This window comes from Ammodytes marinus (assembly GCF_949987685.1).
Source record: "Ammodytes marinus genome assembly, chromosome: 19".
NCBI lineage: Eukaryota > Metazoa > Chordata > Actinopteri > Uranoscopiformes > Ammodytidae > Ammodytes > Ammodytes marinus.
The window spans coordinates 16,584,407-16,605,115 of record NC_137223.1 but is presented as its reverse complement, the minus strand read 5'-3'; the positions used below and the strand labels follow the sequence as shown (position 1 = coordinate 16,605,115).

The 20,709-nt window shown below is 41.3% G+C and overlaps 1 protein-coding gene across 1 annotated transcript in view; it reads right to left on the bottom strand.

The window, feature by feature from the left end:
• Nucleotides 1-20,709, bottom strand: part of LOC307266139 (MAM domain-containing glycosylphosphatidylinositol anchor protein 2) — a gene marked incomplete at its 3' end in the record, with an annotated part of 152,960 nt that overhangs the window by 97,157 nt on the left and 35,094 nt on the right. The window contains exon 2 of the mRNA XM_080048075.1: nt 7,573-7,712. Within this exon, the coding sequence (XP_079904201.1) occupies nt 7,573-7,712 (140 nt within the window). The remainder of the gene's footprint in view (nt 1-7,572; nt 7,713-20,709) is intronic.

Genomic DNA, 20,709 nt, shown 5'->3' with positions numbered 1-20,709 from the left:
CATCTTCCTTTGCTGTCCTCATTAAAGCATACAGCATGAACAGGTACTGTTACAATTCTGGCCTGGGGGCCACACGGCCAGAACTACCGAGCATAAAGCTCAATTCAATCCCTCATCCTAAAGAAGCCACAGATGGACTGACTTTGCCTGCAGTGTTTCACGTATCTCTTGCTAGGCAGCGGAGGCTATGAATTAGAATCCTATATCTCTACACTCTATGGTATGGTGTGTTATCATCTTGGACCCTGATATCTTCCCATTTTACAGAGATAGCATCAGATAGTACAGGGATATCATTGCATGGAGGGATAGGGATTGGGTGCTATCTTGGTTGCTTGCCGCTGTGCCGCACTAAGCTGGGGGGGGGGGGGGGGGTTCACTCATGACGACTTCAGCCTGAGGTTTACGACAGCTAGAAGTTTGGTCATTTTTTCGAAACAGATGTGCAAAAGGAAATTAAAAGGTGGGTGGCCCGAAACCTGATAATGGTGCCCTATTCCACAGGCTATTTTGAGCTTGAGGATTGAAGATGACAAGGAGAGTAATTTACATGCAGAAAGTGTATCAGAGTTTTAGATTATCTGTCTTGCTTGGGGTGTTACTGAGTGGCAGACATAAATGAGCTTCCCTGAAACTCAAAGACTTTGTGTGTGTGTGTGTTTGTGAGTGTGTATCACGATCACCAACCTCTTTCTTTGAAAAACGACAGAAAGTCAGTAGCTACACTTGGCTTCTGTCCCCTACCTTCACACAGCCTTTAAGGCGATAGATTACCATTAAAAATAAATGAACATACTGCACAGAAGAGACTTCACTTGGCCTGTTTCAAATGCATCAAGGGACAGTGAGAGAAACCACTCCACGCAAAAGCCCAAACTCAGCAACGGCTCAATGCCGAAGCTCCACTGCCAGCAAATCTGTGGCCCTACTATAAAAGTTAAGGACACAATGAGTTCAGCAAAACAAGCCCTTGAGTCATGATTATAAACGAGATGGAGCAAAGTTTTTGAATCCTGTGTCACTCTCCGACTCTGCCCTGGATCCTCTCATGCAAATACAAAGCAAGCTGGCTTATGGCGACATCAGCAGAATTCAATATTCTCCTAGCTTATTCCCCCAGTCATTTCCTTTGCCTTTTGTGTAAAGAGCTTTGAGTTTTAGGAAAGCGCGCTATCAATAAGTGCATTGTCAAAGTGACACTAAGAAGTGGGTATTTAAATAACTCTTCATATTTTCAAAAGGAAAATGCTCCCGTTTGTTTCAACGCGGGGCAGCGGACCACGTTACTGGTGAGGCTTTCAACTTTTTCTCTACCCTGGAGCTATTTTCATTCCCTCACTCCTTTGACTTTATACATCTGAGCACCTCTTCCCACAGGGGGGAAGTCCTGAAGTATGCCCGGAGAGAACAGGTTGACCCTCTTCACTCTTCTTAGTGCAATGCAAATACTCTTGATCTGAGAGGAGCTGGCGGATTTGAGCAACATGGTAATTGGTCCTCCTCCTAGCCCACAGACTGCCTGGCTGACTTTGGGGAGAGGGGGGCTATTTTTGCTGCTCTTTCTTCATTCTTTAGCTGAAACTCACAAGGTGCCGCCTGCATGTATACACTGGGGAATAAGTCAAACTGCCCACGATTTACCGGCCCAGACACTCCTTCATGGCAGAAATGTATCATTACTGTCTTTGCCTTGCAAATGCATGCACATATTAATAGCATGAAATGTAAATGGAATCTAGTTTCAGTGGTTCCACCTCACACCGCTGAAAAAAAAATGCCACATTTTGAATATTCTATTTTTAAAGGAGGAAAACAAGACGCCACACACTTCCACAGGGAGAAGCAAAATCAACACGACTATAACACCATTCCCTCTCAAATCAGACATATCAACAGAGGGATCAACATTTGCTTAAATGGAAAGTAGAAGCTCGTTTAGTTCAGTATCCGACTGAAAATCCCAGCCATGTTTGAGACCACACATGCTGCGATGTCACAGTGAGAGCTAATTAAAATGCGCCCAGTGTCTGTTGTTTTGCAGGGATCATATGCTGGAGCACGCGTCGTCGCTGACTCTCCCATAAAACCTGCTGTGACGTTTCGCTATTCATATCTACAGACGGGTTTCTAATTGCTTGCCATCTTTTCTTTTAGGCCCTGATGGCGTTCTGTGCCGCTCACTGGCGCATCCGAGTGTGGCCGAGCATGACAATCGAGCGATCAGAGGAAGCAACGGGGGTCCAAGTCACATTTTGTGAGTGCATGCACTCTACAGGTCTACATCAGAAGAAACTGGCTCTTGTGAAAACTATGAAAAATATGAAACACAGCGCAGTCAAAGTCTATCATAATAAAATATAAAAAACAGAAAGAGGACATAGAGTAGGAAACATACAACTATTTTCCCTCTGTGTCGAACTACACGGTATGTTTGAGTGCTGCAGTTCAAGTCACCTTTAAAACAACTGGGAGTAATTGACCGTGGATGCACTGCACAGGGTGAAGTTCAAGGGGAAACCGAGACGGTGGCCCTCCTGACACTGCAGTTTGTATTGCAAACAGTGAAAAAAAATAGACGGTTAAATCATGTTAAAAAAAAAAGCACCAACTGCTAAAGACACCAGCGCTGTAGGCTTGCTGTCATGGGAGCATCCAAAACGGATCGCATTCCCCAGTTGGTCTGAATAAAGCAGAATGGAGCAGGCCTGAGGTCAGCCTATTTGTACTTGCTGACCCGTGGCACTGCAAAAGTAATCTGGCCAGAAAATAATTGAAAAAAAAAAAAAGGGTGTTTGCAAAGCGGTGTTGCTGACTACTGGAGCCTGGTACTCAAACAAAGCAGTGTGGACATAATGGATGAAGGCCAGGGCAGGGGAGACTGGGGCAGATGGCTTCATCATCCAGGCAGCCTTTGATGTCTATCCTGGGCATCAAAGACAGTGAACAAAGCTGGAGAACTGTGACCATGAAACTATGAAGAGATAAAGCGGCATGTATGTGGTATGTGTGTTCAGATACATAGAGACAGAGACGAAGTGACAGTGATGAAGACACAAGGAAATGGGCCAATGAGTATTCAATGCAGGCATGTTTGAATCTAATTTTCCTTTTCAGAATCAATTTCTAATGAATTTCCAAATCAACACTATAATCATTTAATCAGTGATATGTCGAGAACAATTGTGAAATATGCTTATCATAAGTCTCCAGAAGCCGCAGGAGACATCTTCAAATAGCACTTACATCATTCCATTTAAATAAAAAATAAATTAAAAAACGTCTTTAAATTTAAGTAGCTGTAACCACAATTGATGTTTGTCATTTTTGCTTAATAAGTGACTTGGTTATCAAAACAGTAGTAGATTAACTTCCTGCTCATCGACTAATTGATTAACCATCTAATCGTTTCGGCACTAGATAGAGGGAGATGAAAGAGAGAGGGAGACAGGGAGTATCGACTTTAAAAATACATGGAGTGCAGGAAAAGGCGCTGGCATTCACATTTTGTCAAACATTTTGTGTGCGATATAGAGTCAAATTCAGAGATAAAGAGAGTGAGAAACAAAATGGAAGGGTTTTTTGACTCTCAGGAAACTCTATGTATATTGTCTAAATAATAAGCAAATGTTAGCATGCTAAATCGCTAAACAACAGTGGTTAACACAGTAAACCCTACTGCATCAAAATGTTATTATTGTAACTTACTCTAACTAGCACGTTAGTATGCTGATATATAGGCTATTAGTTACAATTCTGCCTAAGCACAGCCTCAAAGAGCCGCCAAAGATTAGTCTTGGTCTTTGATAAATGACGTGAATGATAAATGAATAATCATAATCGTTGCTGATCAATTTTCTGTTGATCCGCAGATTACTTCTGCAGCACAGAGAAGGAAACGACAGAGTGTGTTCCAAAGAGATGACAAGCAGGGAGTGAGGGAAAAAGCAGTTAAGAATTTCTCCTGTCTGACTTCCCCTCTGTCTTTCTCTCCTCAGAGAGACACGTTCCACAAATCCTTCCAGTGACCTGTACTTGACATCTAGGATAATTTGACTTTGCTGCCCCCTGAGCCTGCCAGATGCCTATAGTCTCATTCCTACACCTTGAAATGCCAAACCCACGAGGGGCAGTGGAAAAGCACAATTTACACTGTGTGCGGGTGACTGACAGGAACATATATTTATTTGACAATTAAATGGGAAGGCATGTTGCCGCTGCCATGAGTGTGTGTGTGTGTGTGTGTGTGTGTGTGTGTGTGTGTGTGTATGATGTTATTATTAGCTAGCTATACCCTCTGTTTTTCCTCTGAAGTGGGTGGGCAGATATGTACGGGGCTGACAGAAAGGTTCACTGTGAGGAAGCTGCTGCCTGGCTGGACACAATCCAGAGACTTCATCAGTTGGAATGCCCCGGAGGGCGTCTATGTAATTTAAGAAGTGTGCATATTGATAGGCTTGATGTGAAGAATTAAAAAGGAGGAGGAATTGCCAACTGTGGCCCCATTTACTCTGTGGCTGGTCCTTTGTGGTGCTGATGTTGTACTTGGCAGACAACACACCTCGGTCTGCGTATTAACATGGGAGCTAGTTCTATCTCAGAGTCAGGCAAAGAGACTGCAATTTGAGCAGAAATGGTGAAAAAAGCAATTTTGGGGATTTGCTAATGCAGAACTAATGAGGCCGTTTACGGTGATGTAGCAGTCTGACTTGGCCCCCTGTGATATTGTGATGAAGAGGGTGGTTTAAGTTACTGCCAGTATGAAGGTATGGAGAATTCCGTAAGGAAAAACTACTTTCCCGCAAAAGTAAAATAGCTGGGCGCTCCAGTGGATAGAGTGTGTACCCTATTGGCTCAGGCCTTCGTTGCAGTGGTCGCGGGTTCAAATCCGACCCGTGGACCTTTACTGCATGTCATCCGCCCTCTCTCTCTCTCTGTCTCCCCATTTCAACTCTGTACTATCCAATTATCCAATAAAAATCTTGAAAATGCCAATAAATAAAAAAAAATCTTTAAAAAAATAAAAAGTAAAATAGCAAGATTTGGGGATACCTGACGTGATGATCTGACAGCCCTCAGGCTACACTACACATCGACAGCTATTGTTGCAGCATCACAGTCTAAGCAGTGATATCTGTGAGATGAACAACACTTTTGAAGTGGTTGGTATTTATAGCTTAACCAACCGAACATTACAGGATTTACAGTAATATCGTTGCTGTGTTTAACGACAGCAGTCAGTTGATTTTTTAGAATCAAAGTAGGTGAGGTGTTAAGAGCGTATGTCATTTTAACATTAACGTGCAAAAGCAAAAGATGGAGGAGGACATCAGCTTCTTTTTCAAGTGCCAGTAACATTTTCACTATTTAGAATGTCCCATTACCCAAAAAAAGAAAAGAAAAGGGAAAACAATTATCGTTGACATCTGCACACCAATTCATATTTACTTGTAAGACAAGGTCGACGCCATACATCCCCCACCCTTCTCAATTAGATCAGAAGTTAGGTTTTTATTGTATGGGTCATTGTGACATGGACATCATTCATATGCAGACTTTGACACAGCATGTCCATTTTAATCACTTTACAGCAGAGCATCAGGATATTACAAATGAAGGTGAAATACAGGTGCGCTCTTGGTGCATGATGGAATGTCTGGCTACTGTAAAGTCATGACATTCAAGTCCATGCCTGATCATTACTGAGAGCGCTCCGTTTCATCAGCTGCAAGCTACTGGTTATTTCTTATTCATTCTCTTAGAACATATTCATCGTATTGTGTAGAAAACAAACTGTTATCAAACAACACATAAAATATATTTTAATATCACTGATTGGGCGCTTTGGGGAAAGTATGCAAGAAATGACATTGTAAGCAATCATATTGCAGTATGAAGGTGTATACAGTATGTGTGTGTGTGTACCAGAGTGCATATGACATAGAAAATAAACAATACAGGCAGACACAAAAGTTTCCCCTACCAATGGTAAAACCGGAGCTATGCCCATGCCCATAAATCAAAACAGGACACATCGAAAGAGCACTACAACCTTTAAAAACATTACTTTATCCCCCACATACGCTCTTCGAAGATGAAGAAACTCAGCTCAATTAAAATGTGGAAGAAGAAAGACTCTGTCCATGTTCTGAGGATTAATATTTGATATCAATGAAAAGATGAGCTGTTGAGCTGCTGCATTAACGTCTGTTTCCGTTGAATTTTGTTAAAACCCTTGTGTTTTCTTTCTTCCACCATCATCACAAAACCAGCCCTTGGGGGTGACTCTTAACTGCCACCCCGGATAACCTCCTTGGCTTCCGTAAAATAAAAAACAACACTCAGAAAAAGTAGTGTGCGTTCCCCCGTGGTGCCATGCCACTATACCAGAGGGGGGGGGGACAAAGCTGACACATCCCTTAGTCCAGGGAGACTCAGCCCAGGCCCGCTGTGCCAAGGGATCTGTTTGAGTCTCATAATGACTCTGTTTCAAAGGAGATCCTGCCTCTCCTGCCATATACATGCAGGGCTTTTGATCTCCCACTCTCCCCTGCCCCTCCTCCTCTTCCCTTCCCTTCGCTCTATACTCTGTTCTTACGAATTTCTAATTAAGAGGAGACACACAGATGATGAGTGTGAAGATGTACCCCCCGACGACAAGAAGGACATGAACGGTGTGTGTGTCTGAACCTCTCTCTAATTGAAGAGGCCTCACCTTTTCAATTGGGATATAAAAATCAATGTGCTTCCCTTCTCCAGCAGGGGAAGTGTGCAAACTAATGGCCCTGTTTATCGATCAAAAGGGGAATTACATTAATTAATGTAAATTTGCTCAGGTCCTGTCTGGGGATAGTGCTGAATTCTGTGCAATTTGTGTTATTAAGCAAATTGGGAACAGAGTTCGATAAAGGTTGGCGAGGTTAGTGTGCGCAAAATCCTGCCCGGTTTATTGCGAGAATAAAAAATGTCATGGTCAGGTAATGTTTTGACAGAGCTGACATTTATACCCACATGGATCAAGTAAGTTGGTATTTTGTCTAAGCAAGTGGTTTGAAACAGCTTTTATTTTTTATGTACTTACTTCTCACATGAACACTTAGGCCTACCTTCTTCCAAATAGTAAAGGGTTTTAATTAGTTCAGATCACAACAGTAAATAAAAGAGTCGGGGTTGAACTTTTCGATTATTAGAGGACCCTTGTGCATTGGCATGTAACCAGAGTCTTTTTACCTGTGGCCTGCTTCTCACTCGTTACAGTTTTAGTTTTTTTGGCAGATGTTTGTCTTTTTTGTTCTCTGCATCCTCATTAGAGCCCCAAGCTGTAATTAGCAACATGCAGGTGCACAATGCAACCAAAAGCATCAATAATTAAAGGATTAAACCCTTTAAGCCGGTTTTCGGCGCGGAGGTACGTGGTGTGCCACTCAACGCTCATACAGAATTAAAATTAAAGCTGCAGAGGTAAATTGAGAGAAGGAGAAGCAGAGAATTCAGAAAAGACAGACTTTCAAAAGTAGTAACTTGTCCCAGGCTGTCAGTCAAGGGCGAGACAGAAAAAGGTAGAGAGTTCCTTACCTGGGGTCGAGGATGCCCAGTAACTAGACAGCTGAGCTCCAGGGTCTCTCCCTCTCGGATGGTGTAGACTCGCTCCGTGTGCCTCTCCTCCTCAACGTTGCAGGCATGCCCTGAGTGTATGATGCGCACAGTCGGAGGGGCTGCAGGAAGGAAAGAAGCCACAAAAGATCGTAAACATTCCGGTTCATATCTGAAGGACTGAGTGGATTAGCACAAATAAATGGCGTATTGATTAAGAAGTCTCAATGAACAAACAATTACAGCGGCCAGGGTTTTAACCGCACACAGCAAACCAGACATTTGAAAAAAGTAATTGACACTTTTTTTTTTGACTTTTAAAGCATTCCCTTTGTTTCATCTTTTCCAACATTGCTAATACGTATAGCAAACACAAAGTCGAGCAAAGTCATTTTGGGAAAGTGCCTAATAATATAGTTTTGATTCGAAGTAACTTGTGAGAGGAGCACTTGCCCACCCTTCTGAAAGGGCATTTGCTTCGATGTGCGTAGTTATTTCATTTATGTTTTTTACCAGTTTGTTCCTGCATACCTGAGCTGTTTCTGTCATTTTGCAGACTTTCATTTCTATCACTCAATCTTGTTTGGAGAAAAAAGATTCAGTGGTTAAGGCAGAAGCGGTGACCAATTAGCATCACTTCCATTTGATTCAAAGTGACACTCAATTTGCATCTTAACTAAATGATCCACTGTAAGCAGCAATAAACCCAAATGCAGTGTCATGTAGATGACAAACTGTAGACAACCAGGCCGCAAAACAAGTACATTTTCTTTCCTTATTCTCCTCATTTCCTTGCGATAGGCAAATATCAGAAAAGATCCTCATTCAGCAATATATTGAAAACCCCTGACTCTGACTCCCCAAAATATTAGGCAGGCTATAGTCTTTTTATAAGTACATATTATGAAAATATATTATTAATTAGAAAAAGTTTCGCAAATGTGATTAGACCATATGGAGGGTGGGTGTCAATGTTGAAATGGGTAGATACCTCATATTGGAACTGGACACCAAGGCACATTAAGTTTAGCACACCATGTCCTAATGCAATGCAATCAGGGATATAAAAATGAAAGACACTGTGATATTGAGGAAATTAAACTCACTATCTAGCAGCACAGGCATGCTGCAGCACAAGATCAAGGCTTCCCACAGCTGTTTGTCAACAGCTTTATTTACTGCACTGGTGTGTCTCTTTCTATCATTGGTTGACCCCCTTGTTAAGCGATATATCCACAATCCAACATACAGTAGGGTTAGTAGTAGGACATAAGTGCTGGGGGTTAAATGGAATGGAGGGATAAGTCGTCTTAGGTAAGAAAAAAACTCAAAACACTCAGGTTTGAAAGTGTAGTTGTATGTAGCCGGCCCCTGACAATACTCACATCTGTTAAACATTACTCCTCTACAGCTTACATGATTAGTGGAGAGGTTTGGGATGAGGTGATTTAGGGAGCGGATGTGGGATATGATTAGGACGAGGGCACGAATTGGCAAGGAAAAATAATATCAGGGAGAAATGGCAAGGAGCTATAGCACGTAGTATGTATTTCATGTCTGAGAAGCAGTTTCCTGTGCGGGCCTCTCTCGGCAGATTGAGCCCCGGTAGCAGACCCAGTTCTACCTCTATCAAAGCTGCTATTATAATGAGCGTTGCGACAATCCTCCCTATTGCTGCATTGGGAGTCTCAGCCAGAGTGTGCCCTTAGCCACGTGCTAACCACTTGCCCCTCCCAGTTACCAACCATGCTGTTTGTCCCATTCAGGTTGTTAGCAGCTCCCTGCCGTGCCTGTCCTTAAATGTCGAAATGCTACACTGATTGATGAACGCTGATACGGATGCTAGCTAGATGCTTATAAAGCCTTGTAGGGCTGTCCTGGCCCGTGCCCTTCACCGTCTTCCTCTCTCCATTTGGAGATGAAAACGATGTTGGTAAACTCCATAGGGGGGGATAAGGGCTTGAGAAACAGGCTCAGTGTAAGGGAGCTTCACGCAAGGCTACCACTTAAAACAAAAAAAGGCTTAGAAAACAAGACCCCAGGGCACCAGCCGAACAATGTACTAATGCCATTTACTCCAACGAGCCAGTATATCTGCAGCATACTATCAGTCCTGGAGGAAAGTAGGAAAACACTCGTAATTAATGATCTTCAACTGCTATAGCTGCTGCTGCAATGGCTACACACACACACACACACACACACACACACACACACACACACACACACACACACACATATGAACACACAGAGTTCTGTATGCAGACAACACTAAGCTTACAGCAATGGAAGCAAATAACCCTCTCTTAAGCGAACATAATGAGCATCATAATGTTTTCTTATAGTCGCACACATCCTTGTATGCTAAGAACTGCTCTCGCAGATGACTTGGCCCAGGGCAGGAACTAAATTCACTGCCATTACTTCATAATTTCCTGTTTGTTTTGTTTTCATGAAAGCATGTTGATAGTCGCCTGACATTAACTACTCATATATTCAAAAATAAATATCTAAGAAAGGGTAATTGGACATTTATGCCCTGGGATTTTTGGGGCTGCATAAAGTGAGACGTCAACGCGCCAGGTTTAATACAAAATATGTCCAGGTGGAAGGGACATGGATGATAGATGATGAAACTTTGAATAGGTCATAACAAGCAGACATAGCAGGTTATATCCCTGAACATCTTAATAACTTGCCACACATAAAGTAATTATGTGAACAATATTTTTGTCCTATACACTAGAAATGTTACAATGTATTAATTTCATATATTTTCCAGTAGTGGGAAAAGCAAGGATGCACACAATTATTATTCTTAAAGGGCTTAACCCTGATAGTTTATAAAAACTTATACTAGTTTTATTTCCACAGCACATTGACAAAAGAATCAACTTTAATAGAAAATGATGCCAGGTTGTGTGCTTGCGAAACATTGTTTCTCACCGGTTGTTAAAAAAGGTACAGATGGATTATAAGCTAAAATAACTTAAAATATGCACAGAAATATCTCCAAGTATGCCCATTCAGACCATTCAGAGCATATGTTAACACAAGCAGTAAATTATATCACTGGTTTCCTATTACAAATGCATTTTAACGTGTAAGCAATAGCAGCCTGACAGTTCCTACCAAAGCAGCTGTATACAAAGCAGTCTGTCCACACTGCTGTGTAGCTCGGAAGCCTGGACACTTTACCATAAGAACGCTTGAGGCATTTCACATCCGCTGCCTGCAAAGGATCCTGGGCGTGTCCTGGGACATGAGTCCCTCATGTGGACATCTTCTACCGCACCCACACACCTAGCATGGAAGTGCTCCTTGCCCAGAGGCACCTGCGTTGGGTGGGCCATGTAGTCCGCATGCCCAACCAGCAACTCCCCTATCAGATCCCCTATTGCCAACTTCAGGAAGGTCGTAGGTCTGTTGGGGGACAGCGAAAACGCTACAATGACCATCTCAAAACCCTCCTGAACCGCTGATCCCACAAGATCCAGCCAATATCCCTGGAAAGCCTGGCTGCCAATCGTCTCACCTACAGGAGCAGACCACTGAGAGGAGAATACAGCGGCGTGCACAGAGACACCAATGCGCTGCAGGGGCCCCCCTCTCAAGTAAAGACTGCATCTGCCCCACATGTGGCAAACCATGCGGGTTATGCATTGGCCTCCAAAGCCACATGAAATGGAATCAACGTAACCCCCCACAATAACCCAGCTCAAATGGAGCAACGTCATCATCGAATATGATAGACAGCCATAAAAAGTAAGTAATTAATTTAATTATTTTAATTTCTCAAGCTATGACATAAAAAGCTTAACTTATTTTGTGTGCAAACAAGTAAATACATATTAACATTTTAAATAAATACACTAGAGTAAAAAGTATAATGCAATGTAATGTGATATAATAATAATGGCAAGGAAATAAAGCTAAATACAAATATTTTTTCTTAAAGATACAGTGTGTAGTACTTGCTAACCCTTTGCTTTTTAAGAAAATTTACAGAAACTACGGTGGCCTTCAAGGACAAGAAGCTACTAAAGATGGCATCATCCACCACTGCCTCAAGTCTTTGGCCAATATCAAGTGATGAGGGTAAGATGTATTCAATTATTTATTATTAAGTCTGGCGGACACCCACTATATAAAAATGTATATTCATTTGTCTGTTCTGTGCTACTGTAGAAACATTGTGGTTCTTTAAAATTATATTAAAAAGTTGCATAAACATGGTTAAGGCCAATTAATCACAACCCGCCACCCAACCCTCAAGAGCAAATTTACAACATGTTAAATGGTCATGTATGTTGAATAGCAGAACACAGGGTCACTGGGGAGCAATGGGGGGGGGATAGCTGGTTGCACATTTAGATGTTAATTAGATTTTTTTTGCCATTTGGATAAATTGCATTGGAATGAAAAGCACATCTGCCACTCACACTGATGTGAGGAGAGCAAAACAGCGCAGGGGAAAAATCAACGATCAATACCGCGTGGATCGTTGCAGTCAAACTCATGCAGAATTATTCAGAAATCACTTGTTTATTTGCTCTACACGCACTTGCACTTGATTAACCAGCGTTGGAGCAAATGTTGACATGAACCTGTGGGTAAAGATATGACATTTGCATAAATGTGCATCCCGGGCTGTGGTGTCACTCCCCCGCACTTCCCCACCATCTGCAGGCACACACACACACACACACACACACACACACACACACACACACACACACACACACACACACACACACACACACACACACGGCTTCCTGATAGATGTACATTGAAGGAAGAGAAAAAAAGGAAATTGAGGAGCTTGAGGTTGAAAGCAGGAGTCTCAGATGTGCCTCGTTTCTTTCATTTCATTATCTCATCTCTGGTAAAGTGACATCATTTCCCCAGCCTGCAGTAACATACAACGGGGAAAGAAAATGTAGGAGAGCGAGAGGAAAAGAACAACGAGTCTGCCTCCGCACATACAATTGTGCATGTTAGACTGTTACTTTCAAGTTGTGTCAAGTTACGTTTGAGTGTGCATTATGTCCTTGTGTGTTGAATGAGCGGCTCCCGGTGGAGTGAGTGGCCCTCCTTGGCTTCAGTTGGGAAGATGGAGAGAGATTTATCCACTACCGCCAACAGAGATTAAATTGGATTTTACTAAAAGCGGCCATGTCACCGCGGTTCTGGAGTGGCCGAGTGTCAGAGGGGGGTTCTTCTTGGCAATCGCAGAGATTTTAAATTTGACAAACAAATGAATGCAGAAAAAAAAAATACAACAGCTGGGGCTCGTTGTCGCTGTGTGCTTAATGTCCTCAGACCAACCCCCCAGGACCACTAACCAGATCCTGCTAGTTTTATGGCGCCGTAATCACCTTCTCAGTATGGAAAAGCCAGTGAGGAACAGGAGAGAGTGTTATACATAAGGAGAAAAGTAATGGCAATATGCAAACGGTAACTACAGTATTAAAAAAAAGACGCATTATAGATTCTGTGCTAGAACCATATAAATCAAATCAAATCTAGTATACACCTAATACACCTCTAGTTAGTAATAAAGGGGCTATAGGGGGAAAAGTCCATTTTAGCTGGATGATAAAACTGCACAGTGGCAACATTAAAACGCTTACTGATAAAATACACCCACAAAGTTATGGGTTGTAATAGAACTGTTTCAAACATACTGGTCACCCACCATAAATTGTTATTTATTTATTTAGCAGGGACAATGCACAGCTCATTAGCAGTACCAGAGTTAGCGATAAGCTAATAAGTTATTAAGGCCACTTTCACATCTGATCTCTGCACTCTGCAATAAGGAATACATTCAAACTGTGTTTGACACAAGCAGACCAATGTCCCAGGCTGTCGTTGTGAACACTACACACAAAACTTGGATACACACTGCTGCTTCATCAAAGAAGTATAACAGATATACAAGAGATTAAAGCGTTTATCTTTACTCCATAAAATGTTAAAATGCTGCAGTGTAGATGTTTATGTGTAACACGCTAAAACATAGTGCTAGCAGTAGCCAAATTAAGAAAAACAATGCAAAATGTCTTAGTTTCAAAGCAATGCCTATCTCAAGTTCGCTAACATTAAGGCAAGGCAAGGCAAGGCAAGTTTATTTATATAGCACAATTCAGACACAAGGCCACTCAAAGTGCTTTACAGGGGCAAGATTAGAATACATAAAACACATTATAAAACATTTAAAAGCGATTAAAAGAAGCAAATAAAAAATAAAAAAAAATAAAAACATGAAAACTGGATTTAATAAAAGAAGCAAATAGAATGAAAATTGCAGGTTAAAATGGAAACAAAAAAGTCTTCAGACTCGATTTAAAAGAACTGAGAGTTGCAGCACACCTCAAGTTCTCTGGGAGTTTGTTCCAGATTGTTGGTGCATAAAAACTAAAAGCTGCTTCTCCTCGTTTAGTCCTAACTCTAGGGACTGTAAGTAGACCTGTCCCAGACGACCTAAGGGCTCTGGACGGTTCATAACTTATCAGCATATCAGTAATGTATTTTGGCCCTAAACCATTTAGTGCTTTATAAACCAACATCAGTATTTTGAAATCAATTCTTTGAGTGACTGGAAGCCAGTGTAAAGACCTCAGAACTGGGGTAATGTGATCCACTTTTTTGGTCCTAGTGAGGACTCGAGCAGCAGCGTTCTGAATTAGCTGAAGCTGTCTGATAGATTTTTTTGGAAGGCCAGCAAGGACACTGTTACAGTAGTCAAGTCTACTAAAGATAAATGCATGGACAAGTTTTTCTAAGTCTTGCTGAGACATAAGCCCTTTAATTCTTGATATGTTTTTTAGGTGGTAGTAGGCTGATTTATTAATTGATTTTATGTGTTTCTTGAAATTCAAGTCGGAGTCTACAACAACACCAAGATTTCTGGCTTGGGGTGTGGCTTCTAACATAACGGATGTAAGCTGTACGCTGACTTTTAATTGTTCATCTTTGGCACCAAAGACAATTACTTCAGTTTTATCGTTGTTTAATTGAAGGAAATTTTGGCACATCCAATCATTGATTTGTTCAATGCACTTACTCAGTGCCTGTATCGGACTGTAGTCTCCTGGTGATATGGTTATGTAAATTTGTGTGTCGTCTGCATAATTATGGTAGCATAATTTGTTCTTATTCATAATCTGAGCTAGTGGGAGCATATAGATGTTAAATAGAAGAGGGCCAAGAATGGAACCTTGGGGGACCCCGCATTCAATATTTGTCCGCTCAGATGTGAAATTGCCTATTGACACATAGTAGTCTCTATCCTTTAAGTAGGATTCAAACCAGCTTAGTACAGTTCCAGAAAGTCCAACCCAGTTTGCTAGTCGATCTAGTAATATGCTGTGGTCAACTGTGTCAAAAGCGGCACTGAGGTCCAGTAAAACTAAGACAGAACTTTTGCCACTGTCTGTGTTTAAGTGGATGTCATTGAGGACCTTAACCAGAGCAGTCTCAGTACTGTGGTGTTGTCGAAATCCTGACTGGAAGACATCAAAGCAGTTATTCATTGCTAAGTAGTTATTTAACTGTTGATAAACAGCTTTTTCAATGATTTTACTTAAGAATGGTAGGTTAGATATGGGCCTATAATTTTTCATGAGTGATGTATCTAGATTGGTCTTTTTTAGTAGTGGCTTGATGACTGCTGTTTTCAGGGCCTGTGGGAATACACCTGTCTGAAGGGACGTGTTGACAATTTGTAGAACATCTGAGGCCATACAGCTAAAAACAGTTTTAAAGAAGCCTGTGGGCAGAATGTCAAGGCAACAGGATGAGGAGTTCAGGTGTTGTATAATGTCCTCCAGGTTTTTGTGGTTTATAAGATAAAATTCTGTCATTGCATTTGAATTGATTTTATGAGGGAACACATATGTTGAACTTGGTATTGATGCAGTGACAGCTTGTCTAATTTTGTGAATTTTCTCAGTAAAGAAGGAGGCAAATTCATTAGGCACCATGCGCACCTGGTTACATACCGGGCCAAGTTAATGTCTAGCAGCAAACCCCCTTGAGTGTACTGTATTGCTTATCGATTAGAATGCTTTATGAATGCTGTAAGAATATGATAATTGTATTTATTTTTAAAAAAGCAGCACATTATTGGTGTAATGCAACAGTATACATACTTACATTATGTTTAAAGATCTTTAAATCTGCATGACTGATTTGCTTTGGTTACTTGGCAGTGCAACAAGATTAACACCCCAAACTGACACTGGATCATCTTCAAAAATGTTGTTATGGCAAACATGCTGGTAACTCTGATTTAAGTTTTGTTTTGGTCTCCACCAAACCCTAATGCAATTATATGTATCAGCAAACTGCTCCACTCTGTACACCAGCTATTAGTTTCTGTCAGTCATTTGGTGCTGTTAAGACACAGTAGGATTTTTGGAGCTTTTTTAACAAACTTAGCTGCTATCCACTGCTGGAAACAAGGCTGATCAAGCCAAACAGTAAAGTTGCAGGTGATAAAACCAAAATAATGAGCTGTGAGACCTGGAAACCCTGCTAGACCGGAATCGTAATTGATCTATCCTATAGTTCACCTTCATCATGTCAGTAGCAGAAAGTAGGATTCGACCAAAGTCTACTATAAGGTTATGGATATCATATAATACTTTTATTGTGCCAATATAATAGGTATTATAAAACCGGATTCATATTATCTTCCCTCTTTCATACGATGGTCGAGCAGTCACACCCAAATTAAATTTGAACAAGAGTTATGGTTAAAAGCAGTATTGGCTGTGTACCATCAGGCGAAGCAGAACACAAGCATTGGCTATATCAGTGTGAATTGGATTGCATTTTAAGAATGGGCAAATGTGGTCCATTGCCAAAGGGGTTGCACAATACATTCTGTTATTTTCTATCGGCGTACACTTTAGAAAGTGTGAGTTTACGCCACAGCCTGCTTTTCCTACAGTATAATTGAGAAGTAACTCATCCACAGAGTCACCCATGTGTGGAAGGCCCTGAAATGGTTTGCCAGGAGCACATGCATATTATTACATCAGAGGTTGTCAGAGCGTATTGATTACACACTGTAATGCACTCGCATGCACTCCTTGGCCCATACACTGTTATTGTAAATGAGACTCTGTATAGATCCGGCTTCACACTATCAGCACAGATCATCTATCACGCCGTGTGCACTGTGTGCTTAAAAAACACAGACATTCATAGGGAGCAAAGACCGCAGCATCCCAGAAAACACAACATGTTTGCCCAGCTCAGTAGAAAAGAAGGAGTCATTAATAAAATCAAGAGAGACATGTCAGGTGGTCTTTAGTGGCACAAAGGGGAGAAAACTGAGGATTACTGTTATAAATTGGGTACTTGGGTAGAGGTAGCTCATTAATAGAGCAGAGGGGGTTCGTATGTACGATCATTCAACGGACATTGAACACCACCAAGAGCATATAGAACAATCGGTGCACAGCTGTGGCTCCCGGGTGAGGGTTAGGTGCTATTTATAGAAGACAGACGTGCGCACACATTAAGATACACACACATAATCTAACAAACACGCACCATCGACACGCACACACACCTTGGTACTATAAAATTAGGCCAGTGTGAACCTGACAAAGCCCTGTTGAGATGGAAAGAGAAAAGAGAGATGACGTTGGAGGATAATCTTGGGGAGGTATAGAGGACAGATTCATATTTGCTCCCACATTTCAGCACTCCACAGCAGGGGTTATGGAGCCTGACTGCATACAGCTGCATCCATTATGTCCATGCAAGCTTTATGTAATGAGAAAGATCTTGAAATAAATTATACAGACAAGCCTGTTTTCATCTGATGTATTACCAAAGGTCAACAGTACTTATAAAAAAAACTAAATTTAAATAAAATTGATAAAAGTGTGAAGTTAACACCACAGAATGTAAGGCCGTGAGATGCTATTCAGTGTTTTCAGCTTGAAGCAGTGCCGCAATGGTACTGTCTCTGTCCGTGGTGCTGAAGCATACATCACTTGTTATTTTAGCTATGCAGGGGGAACCGGCTCTTAACAACACAGCTCTAGCCCATTGCCTACACACTGTGTAAGCATCAAACCAACCAAACCGAACAGGCAGAAGTTACATCATCACGTAACACTGAGGCTTTATTTCATGACTCATATAACTCAATGCATTAAATTCACCACTATATTTACTGTATGCATTTTCAAAATGTGATCTTATAGAAGAATTAAAATGTCTCTTTCACATTTCACCTGGATCAGAATGACCCTTGACCATTATGGTGACACAAAGTTAATAACAATTCGGTTGTGCATGAAAGTAAGATAAAGTTCATATATTACAAAATCTATTCCAATGATGTGTTAACCCTGATATGTGGGGTCCACTACATGTGTTGATCCGTCCCTATGTAACAAACAAAGCAAAAAGCTTTAATAGCACTAAAAACTCTCTGTGTTATCATCTGATCTAATGCCTATGTCAACTTAAGGCGTGGCCATGTGTTATAGGCCCATTAAACTGAACATGACCAGAGAACATTGTACACGTCCTTAGCTCGTGTAAGCCAGTACAGGTTTATGAGGAATAAACCTATAGGCCGCTACGAGTACATTACGGTAAATTTAGTACCTCATTAAAGAAAGACCCCAACAGTTAAGCAGCGCCTGTTATCTCGTGGCATTATTAAGAAAGGCCATCGAGCTGAGGTGTGAAACTACACTTTTCCTACCAACTGGGCTACACAGTCACACATATATCACAGTGTGACAGCCAGAATAGCACAGCCTTTGGTGTTGTGTTTTCCTATTCCATTCTCCCAGGTTCTCCAATCGTGGTTCAACATTGGCACCGCGGGCCTGTTGTGGCAGTTTCATTTCCCTAAACAACACTAATCGGACATCTGTAGGGAAGGATAAAGCCCAGATTGGCTGTAACCAAGCAGCAGTTCTCTGTCGATAGGCCGTACTCTGGCCAACACTCACACGATTGGCTGACACAAGGTAGCAGCTTTCTTTATGGTTGGCTAGTGGCAAGCCAGCGAAAGCTCTCCGAGGATAGAGTCTCTGGCTAGTGGCTACCCTCACAAGATTGGGTGCCATCCGCCAAGAAACTGTCGGATGATTGGTTGTGGCGACTTCGGAGTGAACTGATTGTCCTATCAATGGCCACAGTGCACACTGGCTGACAGTGCTGCCTGCTGGCTGGCTTTGCAATATGCAGCTATCCATGACAGCTCCGGGGCCATATGTCCATGTGTGTGTGTGTGTGTGTGTGTGTGTGTGTGTGTGTGTGTGTGTGTGTGTGTGTGTGTGTGTGTGTGTGTGTGTGTGTGATTGTATACCATACATAACTTTTCCATCAGGGAGGTGTGCAGCTATGCCCTGCCAGCAGGCTCTAACGCCTCATTATTCTAAGCCGCGCAGGAAATGGGTTTTAGAGCTCTCTGACTGAGCTAGGTTTTTTGGATACAAGTGCTACAGCTACAGGTCTACCAAAATAAACTGCACAGTCCTAGGAGATGCCTATTTAGCTAGCCACATCGCAGCACTTCGTCCAAAAATCTAAACCATGGACTAGGCACGTGCTGTAAAATACAACTGTTAAGGTCTTGAGCAAATTCATTTGAGTCTGACGATTTTTGAGATTTAATACATTTGAATTTTTCCACAGAGTCTTGTTAGCAGAAGGGTGCTTACTCCATGTGATGTTAAATACAGCTCATCCAATTGATGAAGATGAGAAATAGCACTGCCTAAAGCCTCATTAAGGGATTTTCTACATCTGGGTGAAAAACTTAAGTTGGCTCCTGTACAATGACTCTGGGCATTTAAAGAACGAGGTAAAATAGGCGGGGGAGGAAAAGAAGATTAAGAGACAGAAGGAAAGCGAGGAGAAAAGATAACTCCCCCACTATGTACATGTATGCATTCTGAACTGCTTTTACACAGTGTTGCACCAGTACATATTCAGTTAAATACAGTCATTTAGACATTCAAATAAAAATGTCTCAAACACAATAGGTCGAAAATACTAAAGTCATTTTTGAAAGATGATAATAAGCGAGTTGGTTTCATATGACTTTGAATGTATTTCCACTTATTGCACTAAATAACTTATTGAAGAGGCCCCTGTTCAAAGAATGGCTATCATACATTTTACCCATGTTTTCACCCCATAAACTCTAGCACTTTGCTCACCACAAAGTAAACCGCAAGGAGCAGTGGTTAAACATCCTCATAAGCCAGGGTAGGCAGATAAGACCTGTGCACCGGGAAATCTGACACAATAAGCCCTGACAGCAATAACAGTGATAATCTTTTACTGTATTTGCACCACCCTATAGCCTGGGTGGGACTGACTTAAGGCAAAGCCATGTGAGCCAGTAAAAGACCTAAACTAATAACAGATGTGCAGCTGTATTTGAACTAGTAACAAGAGTCTAACTAGCAAACATGCTCACACGGACAATTAGCATCACAAACAAATAGTTAAGACTGATGGGGATGTCTTGAGTTTTGCAGATATATGCATATTTTATTTTTACTTCAGTTAAATCAATTCAGAAAGCCAGTATATTTTCACCATCTGTATTATTCAGCTCAAGGATCTTTACTCAGCAAGCATTTACATTTATTTATTATATAGAACACTTTGAGCAGAATGTTCACTACATTGTATATATTGAGCAAAATGTAATAACAGTGTTTGTTTAAGTGCTGATTCTACAATTAATTTTTTTTACATGGAATATGTGCTTCTTTAAACAACGGTAGATATTGTTTATTCTACAAGTTTAAAAATAAATAATAATCTCCACTTTATATCAGTGGCTGTAGCGTAGAGGTAGGGAAAGGTGCAAACACTTCACTAACTCAATCAATCAAGTGGATGAGTCACACTGTTCTGCGCATATATTGGGTTAGTGGCAATAAATAAATAGACTGGACTAGTGCTTAGGTAGGATGGTGTGGAGTTTTCTGAATTTTAAGTGAATTTCTTCTCTGCCAATGCCAATCAAATCCATCAATATCCTGAAAGTGAAATATATATGTTGGAGTCACCGAAAGAATTTGTGTCCGACTTGTTGACCAAACAAGGAACAGAACACAA